The sequence below is a fragment of the Myotis myotis genome, unplaced genomic scaffold (genome assembly GCF_014108235.1).
Source record: "Myotis myotis isolate mMyoMyo1 unplaced genomic scaffold, mMyoMyo1.p scaffold_m19_p_1, whole genome shotgun sequence".
Lineage (NCBI taxonomy): Eukaryota > Metazoa > Chordata > Mammalia > Chiroptera > Vespertilionidae > Myotis > Myotis myotis.
This window is the reverse complement of record NW_023416313.1, coordinates 137351605-137370336: the sequence shown is the minus strand read 5'-3', so window position 1 is coordinate 137370336 and position 18732 is coordinate 137351605. Positions and strand designations below refer to the sequence as shown.

Below are 18732 nucleotides of genomic sequence, written 5' to 3'. Positions count from 1 at the left end.
AGAGTGAAGGAGAGAAATCTTCACCAGCACAGCAGCGAGGCTGTGGAGGAAGGCGGAATCCTCCGGGCTAGGCTTGGGGCGTAGGCCAGGCCTTCTTCAGAGCCCATCCTGGCGGTGACCAACCCAAATGCCTGTGGTTTCCAAATGGGAGAAAACTCAGAAAAAGACGGTGGAAAAGGCCAACCACTCAACCTAATTTTAAATAGGCATGGCATAATGTTCACCCACATTAGGAAGGCCAGTATGTTGGTCTTGTTACTACTGGCAATTAGTAGCCTTTATGGTACCCAAACTTTATTCCACCTGTTTCTATTTCTTTTCCACCAGCACGAGTTGTTCCCTACAGCAGCAGACCTCTCTCTCTCTCTCTCTCTCTCCCTCCCCTAATCTACTACTGGCATAACTACCAAGTACGGGCTCAATGGCATATGTCACATGGTTCATTGGCGAGCTAGGGACGGAATCCAGGAAACCTTAGCAGGCCATATTCTCAGCTCCTGGATTTTAGAAACAGCTGTCTCTAACCGGCCTCTGCCCAACTCCATCCTCTATGAAGTGCCAAAGCACAGCAGCAGTCCACGGTTTTGTGAAGGGATGGGTGAGCTTGGCTCACTCTGTCACTCCGAAGGAAAGAAGGAAAACTAAGACGTGCTCTGTAAGAATGAGGGAGGAGCAGATTCAGTAGAGCTACCCCAGATGTCAGAGTGATGCAATGACCACAGAGTTAGAAACCATCACTGTTATCACCGTTTATTTGACAATAGTTGGTTTAGTCTACAAGTTTAAGGCAAACATACTAACGCATTTGCTTTTCTTCAGAAATCATACTTAGAAAGATTACATAAAGTTTGTCCCAAAACTTCTAAGAAATATTCATTAATTAAAAATAAGTCTGATTAAGATGCTTTACCAGGATACATGAATGAACTAAGGTGGTATTCCATGTTTCCTTAAAAATAAAATTCAGAAAAAGGTAGTGGCAATCTTTATCTTGTTTGAAGAATATATTTTGAAAGGGTTAAACTTCAGAAATGACTGAAAGGTAAGTAAGATTGGCAGCCATAAGGAATACTATTCATAAAATAACAGAGCTATAGAGGCTACTGTAGGAAAGGACTGAACTTTGGGCTTTTGAAGAGGAGGAGCAACCCCCCCCCCCCCCCCGGGAGCTGCAGGTGCAGGAGGCGGGAGGGCAGTGCCCACCATAGGCCGGGCTGGCAGTGCCCGTGGGCCGCACCGCTCCCTGGTTTCTCAGAAAAGAGGTGAGTAGGTGCACGTTGTCAGCTGTTTCTTTTGTTTCCAGTGAGCAGTGAATGCCGAACATCATGAAGAAAACAAATGTAAAATCTGAAGGAAGGCAGCCCTTTTTGACCCCGACGGTGGGGTGTGGCTTATGTGTCTCCATTTAACACTGCCAGGCAGTTCTGCAGCAACTGGAGGTTACCCTAAACAGGAAGGGAGAGTCAAGTATGAAGTTCAAATAGTTTGGGAGAGACTCACTCAAAATATAAAGTATGAAAAATCACCCAAATTTTAATTTGTTACAACACAGGAAGTTTGGATACAGCTACTTACTATACACAAATAGACAAAGCATTATAGAATTTGTTTCACGTACAACATTTTCCACATACTACGTTCTTCAGTAAACTTCCAGCTAGACCAATGTTAATGCTTTGATCTGGAATGTTCGAATGAGGGAGGAAGTATGCCCTTTGTGTCCAGGTTAAATTACTGAACACTTTCTGGCTGTAAGATAGGTTCCTATCACTGTCCTATAGCCATTAACAAATACACTCACATAGATACATAGTGGTTTTGATAAAAATGGTAAGATTACAGGCAACAGTATTGTATGAAGTTCATACCTAAGTACCCATTTGTAAGGGGCCAAGGGATGTACCATCCACTCTAAGTATTGCAGTTTTGATAAAAATGGTAAGATTACATACAAAAGTATGCAATTCATACCTAAGTACCCATTGTAAAGCATGTACACTGCCATCTAAATTTGGAGAGTTGTAAAGGCAAATTTAAGTACAGGGAGAGGCAAAAGTAGGTTTCCAGTTGTGAGTATGTGAAGAACAGTTTATTCTGGTATTATTATTATTATTATTACTTATAATTCTTGTATTATTTTCCAGACAAACAAATGGAAGCCTACTTTTGCCCCAATATTTAGGTTACATAATATATAAAATGGGGGCGAAAGAAACCCCTTCCTTCAAGTAGAAAGTAAACCGAAATGTATAAAGAATGATGGAATTAGAGAATGATCACTTGGCAACCATCATATTAATATCAAAGTCATGCAAAAATCATGAGTAGATGATAAAAACTGTATGATGCTAAGATGCCAATGCTGTAGCCATTAGCTATGTGCAGCTACGTAAAATTTACATTTCTGCTGGTCAAAAGTAAACATGCACGGGGGGGGGGGGTAGGGGGGGTGGGAGTCAATTGGGGAAAAAGGAGACATATGTAAAACTTTAGACTAGTGGTTCTCAACCTTGGCTGCACAGGTGATTCTAATGTGCAGCCAAGGTTGAGAACCACTGCCTTAGACAATAAAAAAATTAAAAAAAAAAAAAAAGTGAACATGCACTGGCTGGTGTGGCTCATTTGCTTGGGCGCTGTCCCATGAACCGAAAGGTTGTGGGGTTTGAGTACTGGTCAGGACACATGCCCAGCTGGCAGGCTTGATCCCTGGTAGGGGTTGTACAGGAGACAGCTGATCAATGTTTCACTCTCACATTGATGCTCCTCTGTCTCCCTCCCTCTCTCCCTCTCTCTCCCCTCCTCCTTTCCTCTCTCTCTAAATATCAATATTTAAAAAGTAAAAAAAAAATTTTTTTTTTTTTAAATATATTTTATTGATTTTTTACAGAGAGGAAGGGAGAGAGATAGAGAGTTAGAAACATCGATGAGAGAGAAACATCGATCAGCTGCCTCCTGCACATCTCCTACTGGAGATATGCCCGCAACCCAGGTACATGCCCTTGACCGGAATCGAACCTGGGACCTTTCAGTCCGCAGGCCGACGCTCTATCCACTGAGCCAAACCGGTTTCGGCAAAAAAAAAAATTAAACATAAATAAAAACTCAGTTCCTCATTTGCACTACCCACATCTCAAGTGTTTGATAGCCACACGAGGCTAGTGGCTACCACACAGGGGAGTGGTGACTGAGCGATGGGGTATGCACGGGAGGCAACCAATCGATGTGTCTCTCTCGCATCAATGTTTCTCTCTGTCTTTCCCTCTCTCTTCTCCTCTCCCTAAAAATCAATGGAAATTATCCTCGGGTGAGGATTAACACCACCACCACCACAAAAATTAGCCTTTCTTGGTGCCATGTACTTTTATAATTAGATTAACAAATATTGATTCCTTTTTGTGCTGGATCAATCTTTTACATTAAAATTTAGATGAAGTTATAAAAGGGAAGTTCATACAAATTACAAATGTCCACCACTTTGTAGGAACAATTAGTTTAATAGTAAATTCTATGAGATCAAATCCATATTTTTAAAAGATATGAGTGCTCTAGGCTAAAACTAGCAAGCTAAACTCTAACAGCTGTAAATGTAGCCTGCAATTACATTTTAAAAATTAAATGCTCAAAATAAAAAAATCCGAGAGAACCAAGATGGCAGCATAGGTAAACACTGGAGAAAGCTGCCTCGCACAACCACTTCAAAAATACAACTAAAAGACTGAACGGACATCACCCAGAACCACAGGAAAGCTGGCTGAGGGGAAATTCTTCAACTAGAAGGAAAGAGAACAGCATACCGAGACTCAGAGGCGGCGCAGTGCGGAAAATACAAAGGTGCGGAGGTGCGCGCGGAGCGGGCTGGTGGCTGAGGGCGCGGTTGTCGTTTTCAATCGGGAGGGAGGCTCAGACCCTGAGCTCCAGTTCTGGGCGAGTCTCTAGGGACCCAGACTCATACAGGAGAAGTGGGACTGTCTGGCATCGGTCGGAACGCGAGGGCAGCTTTCTCTCCGAGGTTTGCAGCGGTTGCTGGGACTCTGAGAGGCAGAGCCTCTGGGGACAGGACTGAGAGCAGCCATAACTGCTCGCTCAGCCCGCCCTGTAGATCCCCTGGGACCCGCCCCGCCCAAGCCCTGCACAGAGCCATTTGCTGGATAGCCTCAGGCAAAGGCTAGATTAGCACCTCCCTAGAGGACAGAAGTTTTCCCACTGCAGACACAGCTGACTCTCACAGCCAGTTGGCCTGGAGGTCAAATCCCCCCAGTATTAACTACAACAATCAAGGCTTAACTACAACAAGACTGCGCACAAAGACCACTAGGGGGTGCACCAAGAAAGCATAAAAAAAATGCGGAGACAAAGAAACAGGACAAAATTGTCAATGGAAGATATAGAGTTCAGAACCACACTTTTTTTTTTTAATATATTTTATTGATTTTTTACAGAGAGGAAGGGAGAGAGAGATAGAGAGTTAGAAACATCGATGAGAGAGAAACATCGATCAGCTGCTTCCTGCACATCTCCCACTGGGGATATGCCCGCAACCCAGGTACATGCCCTTGACCGGAATCGAACCTGGGACCCTTCAGTCCACAGGCCGACGCTCTATCCACTGAGCCAAACCGGTTTTGGCAGAACCACACTTCTAAGGTCTCTCAAGAACTGTCTAGAAGCCGCCGATAAACTTAATGAGATCTATAAGAAATCTAATGAGACCCTTGATGTTATGATAAAGAACCAACTAGAAATTAAGTATACACCGACTGAAATAAAGAATACTATACAGACTCCCAACAGCAGACCAGAGGAATGCAAGAATCAAGTCAAAGATTTGAAATGCGAAGAAGCAAAAAACACCCAACTGGAAAGGCAAAATGAAAAAAGAATCCGAAAATACGAAGATAGTGTAAGGAGCCTCTGGGACAGCTTCAAGCGTACCAACATCCAAATTATAGGGGTGCCAGAAGATGAGAGAGAGCAAGATATTGAAAACCTCTTTGAAGAAATAATGACAGAAAACTTCCCCCACCTGGTGAAAGAAATAGACTTACAGGTCCAGGAAGCGCAGAGAACCCCAAACAAAAGGAATCCAAAGAGGACCACACCAAGACACATCATAATTAAAATGCCAAGAGCAAAAGACAAAGAGAGAATCTTAAAAACAGCAAGAGAAAGAAACTCAGTTACCTACAAGGGAATACCCATATGACTGTCAACTGATTTCTCCCTGCAGGCCAGAAGGGAGTGGCAAGAAATACTCAAAGTGATGAATGCCAAGAACCTACAACCAAGATTACTTTATCCAGCAAAGCTATCATTCAGAATTGAAGGTCTGATAAAGAGCTTCACAGATAAGGAAAAGCTAAAGGAGTTCACCACCACTAAACCAGTATTATATGAAATGCTGAAAGGTATCCTTTAAGAAGAGGAAGAACAAGAAAAAGGTAAAGATACAAATTATGAACAACAAATATGCATCTATCGACAAGTGAATCTAAGAATCAAGTGAATAAATAATCTGATGAACAGAATGAACTGTTGATTATAACAGAATCAGGGACATAGAAAGGGAATGGACTGACTATTCTTGCGGGGGGGAAGGGGTGTGGGAGATGGGGGAAGAGACTGGACAAAAATCGTGCACCTATGGATGAGGACAGTGGGTGGGGAGTGAGGGAGGAGGGTGGGGTGGGAACTGGAAGGAGGGGAGTTATGGGGGAAAAAAAGAGGAACAAATGTAATAATCTGAACAATAAAGATTTAATAAAAATAAACAACAACAAAAAAAATCCTAGAGACCTGTTGCACAATGTGAACATACTCAACATGACTGAATTGTACACTTAATAGTTCTTACAGATGGGCCCTGGCCAGTGTGGTTTGGTGTTTAGAGCATCGCTACCAGTCAGGGCACATACCCAGGTTGCAGGTTCAATCCCTGGTCAAAGTGTGTATGGGAGGCAACCAATACATATTTCTCTCTCTCACCACCACCCCCCCCCTCTAAAATACGTGAAAACAGCTCTGGCCAGTGTGGCTCAGTTGGTTGCGTATTGTCCTATGCACAGAAAGGTCACCAGTTCCATGCCTAGGTTGTGAGTTTGATCCCTGATAGGGGTGAATGCAGGAGGCAGCCAATCAATGATTCTCCTCACTGATGTTTCTCTCTCTCTCTCTCTCTCTCTCTCTCTCTCTCTCTGAAATCAATAAAAATATATTAAAAATTATTTTTCAAGTGATATTTGTATATATTTAGAAGATTATTTGTTTATTAATCCTTACCCAAGGATATTTTTCCATTTATTTTTTATTTTATATTTTTCCATTATTTTTTATTTTATATTTTTTCCCCCATTGATTTTTTAGAAAGAGTGGAAGAAAGGTAGGAAGGGAGAGAGGGAGAGGGGGAGGGAGGGGGGGAGAGGGGGAGAGAGAGAGAGGGAGGGAGAGAGAGAGAGAGAGAGAAGAGAGAGAGAAAGAGAGAGAGAAAGAGAGAGAGAGAGAGAGAGAGAGAGAGAGAGAGAGAGAGAGAGAGACAGACACATCGATTGGTTGCCTCCTGAACACACGCCAACCAGAGCTGGGGATGGAACCTGCGACCCAAGTACATGCCCTTGAGTGGGAATCAAACCCGACCCTTCGGTCTCAGGGCTAAAGCTCTAGCCCCTGAGAAAAACTGGCCAGGGCAGAAAGATTTATGATTTTTTAAAAATATATATTTTAATTTTTATTGATTTCAGAGAGGAAGGGAGAGGGAGAGATAGAAACATCAATGATGAGAGAGAATCATAGCTTGGCTGCTTCCTGCACGCCCCCCACTGGGGAACGAGCCAGCAACCTTGGCAGGTGCCCTTGACCAGAATGGAACCTGGGACCCTTCAGTCCGCAGGGCAACACTCTATCCACTGAGCCAAACCAACCAGGCGAAAGATTTATTTTTTAAACAACTAGTCAAAAAAAAAGAAAAAGACACTGGTTTCTATATTAGATACCAGAGTCTTGCAGAGCTGACCACCAGAGTCATTATAGATATTATTCTTGTTTGAATGACATCACTTAAGAAATCTCTCTCAATTCTAAGATTCTCTTTTAATATTTACTGTAAGGTTTGCGCTAAGTTTTATATTAACTACAAGAAAGAACTTAAGAGCTGTAAAAAACTCTGTAAGAGGATAATACTAAAACCAAATATTTTAAAGGAGTGAAATAAATGTGGAAAATTTAATTTCAATTCAGTAATATTTCTTACAGTATCCTTTGGAATCAGTTTTATAACTGACTCCTTTGTAAATTTTAAGTTCCTGAAATTGTTAGCCCTTTATGACATTACCTTTGCATGCTTTAGTTCCAACTCTGCCAATTCCACTAAGTTTTTTCTGAATGCTGCAACTCTTCTTGTCTTAAAATCTATAAGTTCTGTGAACAAAAGAAATTAGGATTATTTTATTTACATACTAGTATAAAACATACCTACCTTATTAAAGGATAATGTAACAGTACCTTGTTTTGCAGACTCTGATATTTTTTCAAATTTCTGACAACATAATTGTTGGGACGTTTCTGCCTGTAAAACATCTTTATTTTTGGCTCTTGCTTTATCCAGTGCTTTATTAGCATTTTCATAATCCACTAGTGACCTAGATCTTCGATAGAGGAGATCCTATAAAAGAGAATGCTTTACAATAATAGATGCTGCACATTTCTAGTAGCCACACTCAACCACCTCCACCACTTCCACCTAATCTTCCTCAGAGATAACACTTACACTGTGAATACCACATGCCAGCTACTCTTGTATTTTTTTAAATAACAGCTTTAGTGGGATATAATTCATATACCACATAGCTCACTCATTCAGAATGCACAGTACAATGGCTTTTAGGATGCTCACAGAGTTGTTGAACCATCATTACAATCAATGTTAGACTATTTGCTGTCACCCCCAAAAGAAACCCCATATCCATTAATAGTGACTCTCCATCCTCAACCTCCACTCCAAACATTAATGGTTTCTTTCTCTACAGATTTGTCTATTCTGGACATGTCATTAAAAAGTGTAGGGCTTTTTTTTTTAAAGTATGTTTTTATTGATTTCATAGAAAGGGAGAGAGAAACTTCAATGATCAGAAAGAATCATTGATTGGCTGCCTCTTGCATGCCCCCTACTGGTAATGGAGCTGAAAATCTGAGTGTGTGCCCTGACCATGAATTGAACAGTGATCTCCTGGTTCATAGGTTGACACTCAACCACTGAGCCACACCAGCTGGACTTTCATATGGCCTTTTAAACTTTGCATAAAGTTTCAAATTCATCTGTGTTACAGCATGAATCAGTACCTTCCTTTTTATTGCTAAACTAGAAGTCTGGTGCACGAAATTTGTGCATGGGTAGGGTCCCTAGGCCTGGCCAGTGATCAGGTTGGATTTGTGGGGTGACTGGTGGGGTGATTGGGGTCCCCACTCGTACCCGGTTTGGCCTGGTGCTGCCTGCTCGCTGGCTCCACCCTCTGCCATGGGCCACAGAGTGACTGATGGGGCGATCAGGGGGTCCCCCACTTGCACCTGCCTTGGCTGGCCTGGTGCTGCTCACTCGCCGGCCCCATCCCCCGCCGCCGCTGGTGGGGGCCTGTGGGCAGCTTCTGTGTTGAGCGTCTGCCCCTTGGTGGTCAGTGCACATCATGGCGACTGGTCGTTCTGCCATTGGGTTGATTTGCATATTAGGGTTTTATATAGATAGACTAGAGGCCCGGTGCACAAAAATTTGTGCACTCGGGGGGAAGGGAGGGTCCCTCAGCCCAGCCTGTGACCTCTCGCAGTCTGGGACCCCTCGGGAGATAACAACCTGCTGGCTTAGGCCTGCTCCCGGGTGGCAGAGGGCAGGCCTAATCCCTAGGTGCAGACCCTGGTCGGGCTCAGAGCAGGGCTGACTGGGGAGTTGGGGCGCTGCCCCGTCATGCACAGAGCAAGGCGGATTGGGAGGTTGCAATGCCACCCTCAGTCACGCTCAGGGTAGGGCTGATTGGGGGGTTGGGGCACTGCCGCCTGTCACACTCAAGGCAGGGTCGATGGGGAGGTTGCGGCGCCACCCCGTCACACACAGAGCAGGGCTGATCAGGGGGTTGGGGAGCTCCTCCCTGTCATGCACAGAGCAGGGCTGATCAGGGGGTTGGGAAGCTCCCCCGTCACGCACAGAGTAGGGCCGATAGGGGAGTTGGCACACCGCCCCCTGTCACACACAGAGCAGGGCGGATCAGGGGGTTGGGGCACTGCCCTCTATCACCCACAGAGCAGGGCCAATGGGGAGGTTATTGCTCTACCCCATCACACACAGAGCAGGGCCCGTGGTGGGGGGAGGGGGGTTGGGGCGCCGCCCTCTATCACCCACAGAGCAGGGCCAATCGGGGTTGGGGAGCTCCCCTGTATCAGGCACAGAGCAGGGCCGATCAGGGGGTTGGGGCGCCTTCCCGTCACGAACAGAGCAGGGCCAATAGGGAGGTTGTGACCCCGCCCCCTGTCACACACAGAGCCGCAGGGCGATCAGGGGGTTTGGGCGCTGCCCCCTGTCACACTGATCCCGGTGCCAGGAGGCATCTCAGCTCCGCTGATCCCAGTGCTGGGAGGCATATTACCCTTTTACTATATAGAATAGAGGCCTGGTGCATGGGTGGGGGCTGGCTGGTTTGCCCCGAAGGGTGTCCTGGATCAGGGTTGGGGTCCCCACTGGGTGCCTGGCCAGCTTGGATGAGGGGATGATGGCTGTTTGCAGCTGGTCACACACCCTTTAGGGTGGGGGTCCCCACTGGGGTGCCTGGCCAGTCTGGGTGAGGGGCTGAGGGCTGTTTTCAGGCTGGGACTGAAGCTCCCAACTGCTCCTTTTTTTCTTTTTCTTTTTTTTTATTCTGGGCCAGCTTTAGCTCTGAGGCTTGGCTCTAGCTCTGAGGCCTCAACTGCTGAAAACAGGTATCTGGTTTGTTTCGGTTCTATAATCGAAACTCTGTATCAACTCCAGCTCTGAGATCCCAGCCGGCTGAAAGCTGGTTTCTGGGGTTTTGTTAGCTTCTATATTTGTTACAGTGTTTCTTAAACTGCAAGCTCAGAGGCCGGCAAGGCAGGCGGGGAACGTTGGAATCCTCTGTCACTGAAGCAAGCAAACCTCATGTTCAGTTTAAGCTGCCTGGCTGCCGGCCGCCATCTTGGCTGGCAGTTAATTTGCATATTGCCCTGATTAGCCAATGGGAAGGGTAGCGGTTGTACGCCAATTACCATGTTTCTCTTTTATTAGATAGGATTATATATCTATACTAGAGGCCCAATACACAAAATTCGTGCACTTGGGGGGTGGGGGTGGGGTCCCTCAGCCCGGCCTGGTCCCTCTCACAGTCCGGAAGCCCTCGGGGGATTTCCAACTGATGGCTCCTTAGTGCTGCCACAGAGGCAGGAGAGGCTCCTGCCACTGCCGCTCTGCTCGCCAGCCGTGAGCACGGCTTCTGGCTGAGTGGTGCTCCCCCTGTGGGAGCACACTGACCACCAGGGGGCAGCTCCTCCACTGAGCGCCTGCCCCCTGCTGGTCAGTGAGCATCATAGTGACCGGTTGTTCTGCTGTTTGGTCGATTTGCATATTAGCCTTTTATTATATAGGATATTTAATTCCCATCTGAGGATATGTTTTCTTTATTGATTTTAGAGAAAGGAAAGGGAGAGTGAGAGAGGGAGGGAGGCAGAGAGAGACAGACAGACACTGAGGTGAGAAACATGGATCAACATGGATTGGTTGCCTTCTCCATGGACCTCAACTGCACAGGACAATGCTCTAACCAAGGGAGCCACACTGGCCAGGGCCATTTTGAGTGCATTTTTATATGTGATGTGAGGAAGGGGTCCAACTTTATTCTTTCTCATGTGACTATTCAGTTGTCCAATATCATTTGTTAAAGTCTTTCTTTTTTTAAAAAAAATACTTTTATTGATTTCAGAGAGGAAGGAAGAGGAAGAGATAGATAGAAACATCGATGATGAGAGAATCATTGATTGGTTGCCTCCTGAAAGTTGCACCGAGCTTGCAACTCAGGCATGTGCCCTTGACTGGAATCGAACCCAGGACCCTTCAGTCCACAGGCCTACGTTCTATTCACTGAGCCAAATCAGCTAGGGCAAAGTCTTTTATTTTCTCCACTACACTGTGTTAGCACCCTTGTCAACAATCAATTGACTGTCTCAGAAAACTAGGAATAGAAGGAACTTCCTCAACTTTATAAAAACATCTACTAAAAACCTACAAGTAATATCAGATTTAATGGTGGGAAATTATAAACTTTCCTACTAATATTAGGAACAACACAAGGATGTCCAATATCACCACTCCTTCTCAACATCGAACTGGGAGTCCTAGCTAATGCAATCAGAAAAGGAAATAAGAAGTATAGAGATTTGGAAGAAATAAATAGATGACATGACTGTTTATGTAGAAATCTGAAAAAAATAAAAACCACATAAAAAAACTTCTCCTGAACTAATAAATAAGAATAATAAGGTTGTAGGATACAACATTAATAAACAAAAGTCAACTGCTATCTTATATACCAGCAATGAACAAGTAAAATTTGAAATTAAAAATACAATACTATTAGCACTCCAGAAAATAAAATACTTAGGTATCGATCTAAGAAAATATATACAAAACCTGTAGGAGAAAAACTGAAAAACTGATAAAAGAAATCAAAGAACTAAGTAAATGCAGAGATATTCCATGTTGAAGGATAGGGAAACTCAATATTGTCAAAATCAATTCTTTCCCACTTGAGATTTAGATTCAAATCAGCTTTATTTGTAAAAGCTGAAAACTTTTTTTTTGTAATTATCAAGAAAATGGTCCTAAATTTTATGTGAAGAGGCAAAAGACACAGAATAACCAACACAATATTAAAGGATAAGAACAAACTCTGAGGACCGACATTACCTACTTGAAATTGAAGCCTTACTATTGTGAGAATAAACAAGTAACTTTTTCTGTCAAAGAACAGTTTAGGCCCTGACCGGTTTGGCTCAGTGGATGGAGCATCAGCCTGCAACTGAAGGGTCCCGGGTTTGATTCCAGCCAAGGACATGTACCTTGGTTGCAGGCACATCCCCAGTGGGAGGTGTGCAGGAGGCAGCTGATCGATGTTTCTCTCTCATCGATGTTTCCAACTCTCTATCCCTCTCTCTTCCTCTCTATAAAAAATCAATAAAATATATTAAAAAAAAAAAAAAAAAAAACAGTTTAAGCAGCTGCCATGCTGGCTGCATGGCTTGCAGCTCCCCTGGGGGCCGCCACCTTTAAATGGCAAAGGTCAATCCCTCCCTTCAAATTAGCCAATCGCGAAAGACTGTGCGCCTGAGCCCCAATCAAGAGTGAGGGACAGGTCACGTGTGTCAGAATTAAAAAGCCAAGTAGACAGCCTGCTCAGTGTGCATGTGCTTCTAGACCAGTGGTTCTTAACCTTCCTAATGCCGCGACCCTTTAATACAGTTCCTCATGTTGTGGTGACCCCCAATTTCATTGTTACAAATTGAACATAATTAAAGCATAGTGATTAATCACAAAAACAATATGTAATTATATACGTGTTTTCTGATAGTCTTAGGCGACCCCTGTGAAAGGGTTGTTTGACCCCCAAAGGGGTCGCGACCCACAGGTTGAGAACCGCTGTTCTAGACCATGTGCTGCGCATCCTTCTACGTAGAAGTGAAAATGTTTGCCTTGCTGCTTGGCTCCCAAGTATGTTTTGTGTTCTACCAGGACCCCTGAATTTGGGGGCTCGCCTTGTTTCTTACACTATAAAGCTACAATAATCTAAACAGTGTGGAAATGGTAGAAAAAAAGATAGACAAATAGATCCATAGAACAAAATAAAGCCCAGCACTAGACCTATAGTCAACTGATCTTTGATAAAGGAGCAAAGGCAATACAGTGGAGAAAAATCTTTTCAGCAAATGGTGCTGGGAAAACTGGACATTCACATGCAAAGAAATAAATTCATAGACAGAACTTACACCCTTTACAAAAATTATCTTAAAGTAGATCACAGACCTAAATGTAAAAGGTAAAACTACAAAACACCTAGAAGATAGTGTAGGAGAAAATCCAGATGATCTTGGGTTTGGTGATCACTCAAGGCATGATCTATGAAAGAAATAATTGATAAAGTGGAGTTCTTTAAAATTAAAATTTTCTGCTATGCAGCCCTGGCTGGGTGGCTCAGCTGCTTGGAGTTTCATCTCGTATACCAAAAAGGTGCAGGTTTGATCCCTGGTTGACAACTGATGGATGTTTCTCTCTTTCTCCCTTCCTCTCTCTCTAAAAATCAATAAAAACATTTCCTTGTAAGGATAAAAAAAGTTTCTGCTATGCAAAAGACACTGTCAAGAGGATGAGAAGACAAGCCACAGACTAAGACAAAATATTTACAAAAGACATATCTGATAAAGGATTGCTACCTAAATTATACAAAGAACTCTTATGATTCAACAGGAAATGATTTCAATTTAAAAATCGGCCAAAGGGCAATTTTAAATACAGGCACTTCACCAAAGAAGATACACAGATGACAAATATGCTTCACATCACTTGTCATCAGGGAAATGCAAACTGGAACAATGAGATACACACCTTTTAGAATGGCCAAAAATCCACACTGACAACACCCAATGCCGGTAAGGATGAGAAGCAACAGGAACTCTCGGAAATGCAAAATAAACAGCTACTTTGGAAAATGGTTTGGCAGAACTAAGCACACTCTTTTCATATGATCTAGCAATTGTGTTCCTTGGTATTTACTCAAAAGAGTTAAAAACTTATGTCCACCCAAAACCTGCACATGAATGTTTATAGCAGCTTTATTCATAATTGCCAAAACTTGGAAGCAACTAAGATGTCCTTCAGTAGGTCAGTGGAGAAATAACCTTGGTACATCCAGACAATGGAATACTACTCAGTGCTAAAAGGAAATGAATTATGAAGCTATGAAAAGACATAGAGGAAACTTACATGCGTATTACTAAATGGGAAAAGCCAGTCTGAAAGGCCCAACTACATGACATTCTGGAAAAGGCAGAACTATGGTGACAAGTATAAAGACCAACAGGGGTTAGGAGGAAGGAGGATGAACAGGTGGAGCGCGGAGGATTTTTAGGGCAGAGAAACTATTCCGGATGACACCCATAACGGTGAATGCATATCATCACACATTTGTTAAAACCAACAGAACGTACAACACAGACGGAACTCTAGTATAAACTACGTTCTCTATAGTTTGGCTTTTTTCACCATCTTTTTAAATTCATCCATGTTGCTGCTTGAATGAGATGTTCATTCCTTTTTATTGCTGAGTAACATTCCACTGTATGGCTGGCTATACCACAATTGGTTTATCTACTCACCTGTTGGTGGACATTTGGGTTGTTGTTGCCAGTTTTCAGCTATTACAAATAAAGCAGATGTGAACATCTGTGGGGACATATGCTTTAAAATATCTAAACTGAAATTACTGGACCATAGGGTAGTCTATGCTTACATTTTAAAGAAACTGTTACACTTTTTCAAAGTATTGCATCATATTTCTACTGTGTGTGAAAGTTCCAGTTGCTATAATTTTTCAAAATAGTTTATTGATATTTAGAGAGAGAGGAAGGGAGAAGAGAGAAACATCAATGTGAAAGCCCAACATTGATCAGCTGCCGCCGGCATGCCCCACACCAGGAATCGGGAATCAAATCAGCAGCCCTTCATTGTACGGGACGACCCCCAACTAACTGAGCCACACGGCCAGGGCCAGTTGCTATAATTTTTGTCAGAATTTTTCCATTTTAGTCATTCTAATTAAAGAGTATGGTGATATGCAATTGTAGTGTGTGTGTGTTTTTTATTCTTACAATTAAGTTTACATTTTTTTAAAAAAATTCATCACCCAAGGATATGTTTTCCACTGATTTTTAGAGAGGGTGGAGGAGAGAGGGAAAGACAGAGAGACATACTGATGTGAGAGAAACACATAGATGGGTTACCTCATGCACGTGCCCAAACCAGGGCCTGGGCCGGGGAAGAGCCTGCTATCGAGGTACATGCCCTTAACCTGAATTACACCTGGGACCCTTCGGTTCCCACTGAGCCAAACCGGCTACAGCAAGTTTCAATTCTTTCTTCTGATTACTAAAAAAATTTGGATTTACTTTTAAAGCGATGTTCCGTTCTAAAGGTTTTCTATTAACAACTATATATTATAATAAATTAAAAGTCTTCGCCCTGACCGGTTTGGCTCAGTGGATAGAGCATCGGCCTGCGGACTGAAAGGTCCCAGGTTCGATTCCTGCCAAGGGCATGTGCCTTGGTTGCAGGCACATCCCCCATGGGAGGTGCGCGGGAGGCAGCTGATCGATGTTTCTTACTCTCTATCCCTCTCCTCTCTGTGAAAAATCAATAAAATATATTAAAAAAAAAAAAAGTCTTCAAAAGTGACCAATTCATTTTATCCTAACCCATCCAATGTAAATCGTTTGTAAGACACAATCTGATTTAAAATAATTTTATATGGATGGTATATTTGCAAGTACCCAAGTCCTCAAATTTAAAATAATTCTTTATAATTTAATAAGAAATGAAAGAATGGTGTTCAAAGTACCACTGGTCAAATGAGAATTTTCTGTGCAATATATCAATTGATAAATTAACATTGATTTTGGAGTATTTGAGTCACTAAGTTTTCTATGCTTTTTTAAAAAAAGTCTTTATTGTTTAAAGTATTACATATGAATCCTTTCTCCCCCATTGACCTCTCCCCGCTTGTTCCCACCCCCCCCCCAGCACATGCCCTCACCCCTCCTACTGACTGTGTCCATGGGTTATGCTGATATGCATGCATACAAGTCCTGTTATGGATTGCTTTCCCCCTTACCCCCGTACCCCTGAGGTTGGTTTGTTCAATGCCTCTTTTCTGTGCTTTTAAGATGTTTTTGATAAACATGTTTTTGATTAGTAAGTTTTAGTCTTGTATCTAAGCAGATTTCCAAAAGGAAACTTGAGTTGCCTTAAAATAAAACCTATTCTTGTTCTATGGATCTCTCTTTCTCTCACTTTTTTTTTTTTTAATATATTTTATTGATTTTTCACAGAGAGGGAGGGAGAGAGATAGAGAGTTAGAAACATCGATTAGAGAGAAACATCGATCAGCTGCCTCCTGCACATCCCCCACTGGGGATGCGCCCGCAACCCAGGTACATGCCCTTGACCGGAATCGAACCTGGGACCCTTCAGTCCGCAGGCCGACGCTCTATCCACTGAGCCAAACCGGTTTCGGCAACTCCTTCTCACTATTAAAGTCACCTTTAATAGTGGACTTATATAGACCAAATTAGGAATCCTTTAGCTATACAATTGTTATTTTTTTAAAAATATATTTTTATTGATTGCAGAGAGGAAGGGAGAGAGAGAGATAGAAACATCAATGATGAGAGAGAATCACTGATCGACTGCTTCCTGCATGCTCCCTACTGGGGATCAAGCCTGCAACCCAGGCATGTGCCCTGACCAGGAATTGAACTGTGACCTCCTGGTTCATAGGTTGAAGCTCAACCACTGAGCCACGCCTGCTGGGTTATTTGGGGGTTTTACTTTTGTCTTTGCAGGCATTTTTCTGGAATAAGTATACCAAATTCATAAAAAAAGTTTTAGACTATATTATACCCGAAGTTTACCAAGGAAATTTTTATTTACCCCTGACTTACAATTTCTAAAAATCAGACTTAGAAATATACGTTAGCCAAGACCAGGTATCTCAGGTGGTTAGAGTGTTGCTCTGATAAGCCAAGGCTGTGGGTTCGAATCCCAGTTGGGCACATACAAGAATCAATCAACAAATGCATAAATAAGTGGAAAAATAAATCCATGTTTCTCTCTCCTTTCCTCTCTCTCTCAAATCAATAAATTAAAGAAAGAAAGGAAAATATAATTTAAAATCAAGAGATAAATCATCTTTGACAATCTTAAGTCTAACAACTTTAAAGAGATGGCTTTTTGTTAAATAGTTCATTTAAAAAAAACAATCAACAGCCCTAGCTGGTTTGGCTCAGTGGATAGAGTGTCGGCCTGCAGACTGAAGGGTTCTGGGTTTGATTCTGGTCAAGGGCACATGCCTGGGTGGCGGGCTCGATCCCCAGTAGAGCAAGTGCTGGAGACAGCCAATCAATGATTTTCTCTCATCACTGATGTTTCCCTCTCTCTCTCCCTTCCTCTTTGAAATCAATAAAAATATTTTTAAAAACCACAAAAAAACAAAAACACTCCAACCAACAATAAAGTTACCTTAGCAGCTTGAGATTCTCTTAAGTAATATTTTAAAAGGTCCGAAAGTTTGAGGTCCTCGTCAGCAGACACTCGTGCTTCTATTTTCTGAAAAAGGGGAAGAAAATTGGCATTTATTCATCACTTATATTCTACACTCAGTGTTTTCTTTCTTAATTACTGTAAATAATTAAAGGTATAAGTAACTATAGTTAAAATAAAAAAACCCCTGCACATCCACCAGAATAGCTAAAATAAAAAAAAAAGTGCCAAGTATTACAAACTTGTGCAGCAATCCAATGCTCATTCCTTCTGGTGGGAATGTAAACTGTTACAATCACTTAGAAACAGTTTGGCAGTATCTACAAAATCTTTTCACATGGATACCCTGGGACCCACCAATTCCCCTTCTAGTTATGTACACCCAACAGAAAAGTGCACTATGTTCAACTGAAGATATACAAGAATGGTCTTAGCAGTACCATTTGTAAAGAGCTCCAAACTAGAAACTATCCAAATGGTCTACGGACAGGAGAACAGATAAATTTAAGTATATCCTTGCAATAGCATACTATACAGGAGTAAGAGTGAAGGAAATACACCTACATGTAACGACATGGACGAATCTTATGTACATAATATTGACTAAATGACACTAGACATAAAAGAATGCATACTGCATTTATAGAAAATATGAAAATGAAACTAATCTATGCTGTCAGAAGCTAGGATAGTGGTTAGCCTTATAGGAGTTGGTAGCTAGGAAGGGCATCTGGGTTGCTGGTAGTGTTCATTACATAGGTGTGTTAAATTTGTAAAATTTCACTGAGATGGGGAGGGAACTAGGTGGGTTGGGAGGTAAGGGGCAGACATCTGTAATGCTCTCAACAATAAAGGTTAAACAAAAATTTCACTAAAAAGTACACTTCTGATATGTGCTGTTTTCTATATGTATAATATACTTCAATACAAAGTTCTGAAGTTTCTAAATAATATTACTTTATGGAGAAATAAATGTAGTAAACTTTGTAACTCAATAGATAAAAGCATAGACACAAAGAATATCCAAAAGTGATGGAGATATATCAATTTAGACAGATTGAGATTACATGCTATATGGATGCTGGATGCTTTTAAACAAGCTCTTCTTACATTAAGAAGTAAGGTATGTGCCCGTCCCCTGAATCTGAGCTCTGAGACTGTTTGACTGACACAGAAGTGATGCTGTGGTAGTTTCCAGGCTTAGGTCTTATTAAACTAGCAGCTTCCACTTCCCACCATTAGGGATGCCCTCTTTCCCCTCCCCTCCCCTCTTCTTTTCTTTTCCCTTCCTCCCTTCTTCCCTCCCTCCCTCCCTTCCCTCCATCCTTCCTTCCTTCTCTCTCTCTCTCTCTTTCTTCCCTTCTCTTCTTTCCTCTTCTCTC

General features: G+C 42.5%; 1 protein-coding gene across 3 annotated transcripts in view; it reads right to left on the bottom strand.

The window, feature by feature from the left end:
- Positions 1 to 734: 734 nt before the first annotated feature.
- The window catches only part of SNX6 (sorting nexin 6), a 73480-nt gene continuing 55482 nt past the window's right edge, over positions 735 to 18732 (bottom strand). For all 3 annotated transcript variants that reach the window (XM_036353285.1, XM_036353293.1, XM_036353301.1), the window contains 4 exons: positions 17330 to 17416; positions 7495 to 7654; positions 7325 to 7410; positions 735 to 1445 (listed from right to left, as the gene is read on the bottom strand). In XM_036353285.1, the coding sequence (XP_036209178.1) occupies positions 1392 to 1445; positions 7325 to 7410; positions 7495 to 7654; positions 17330 to 17416 (387 nt within the window). In that variant the 3' untranslated portion in view covers positions 735 to 1391. The remainder of the gene's footprint in view (positions 1446 to 7324; positions 7411 to 7494; positions 7655 to 17329; positions 17417 to 18732) is intronic.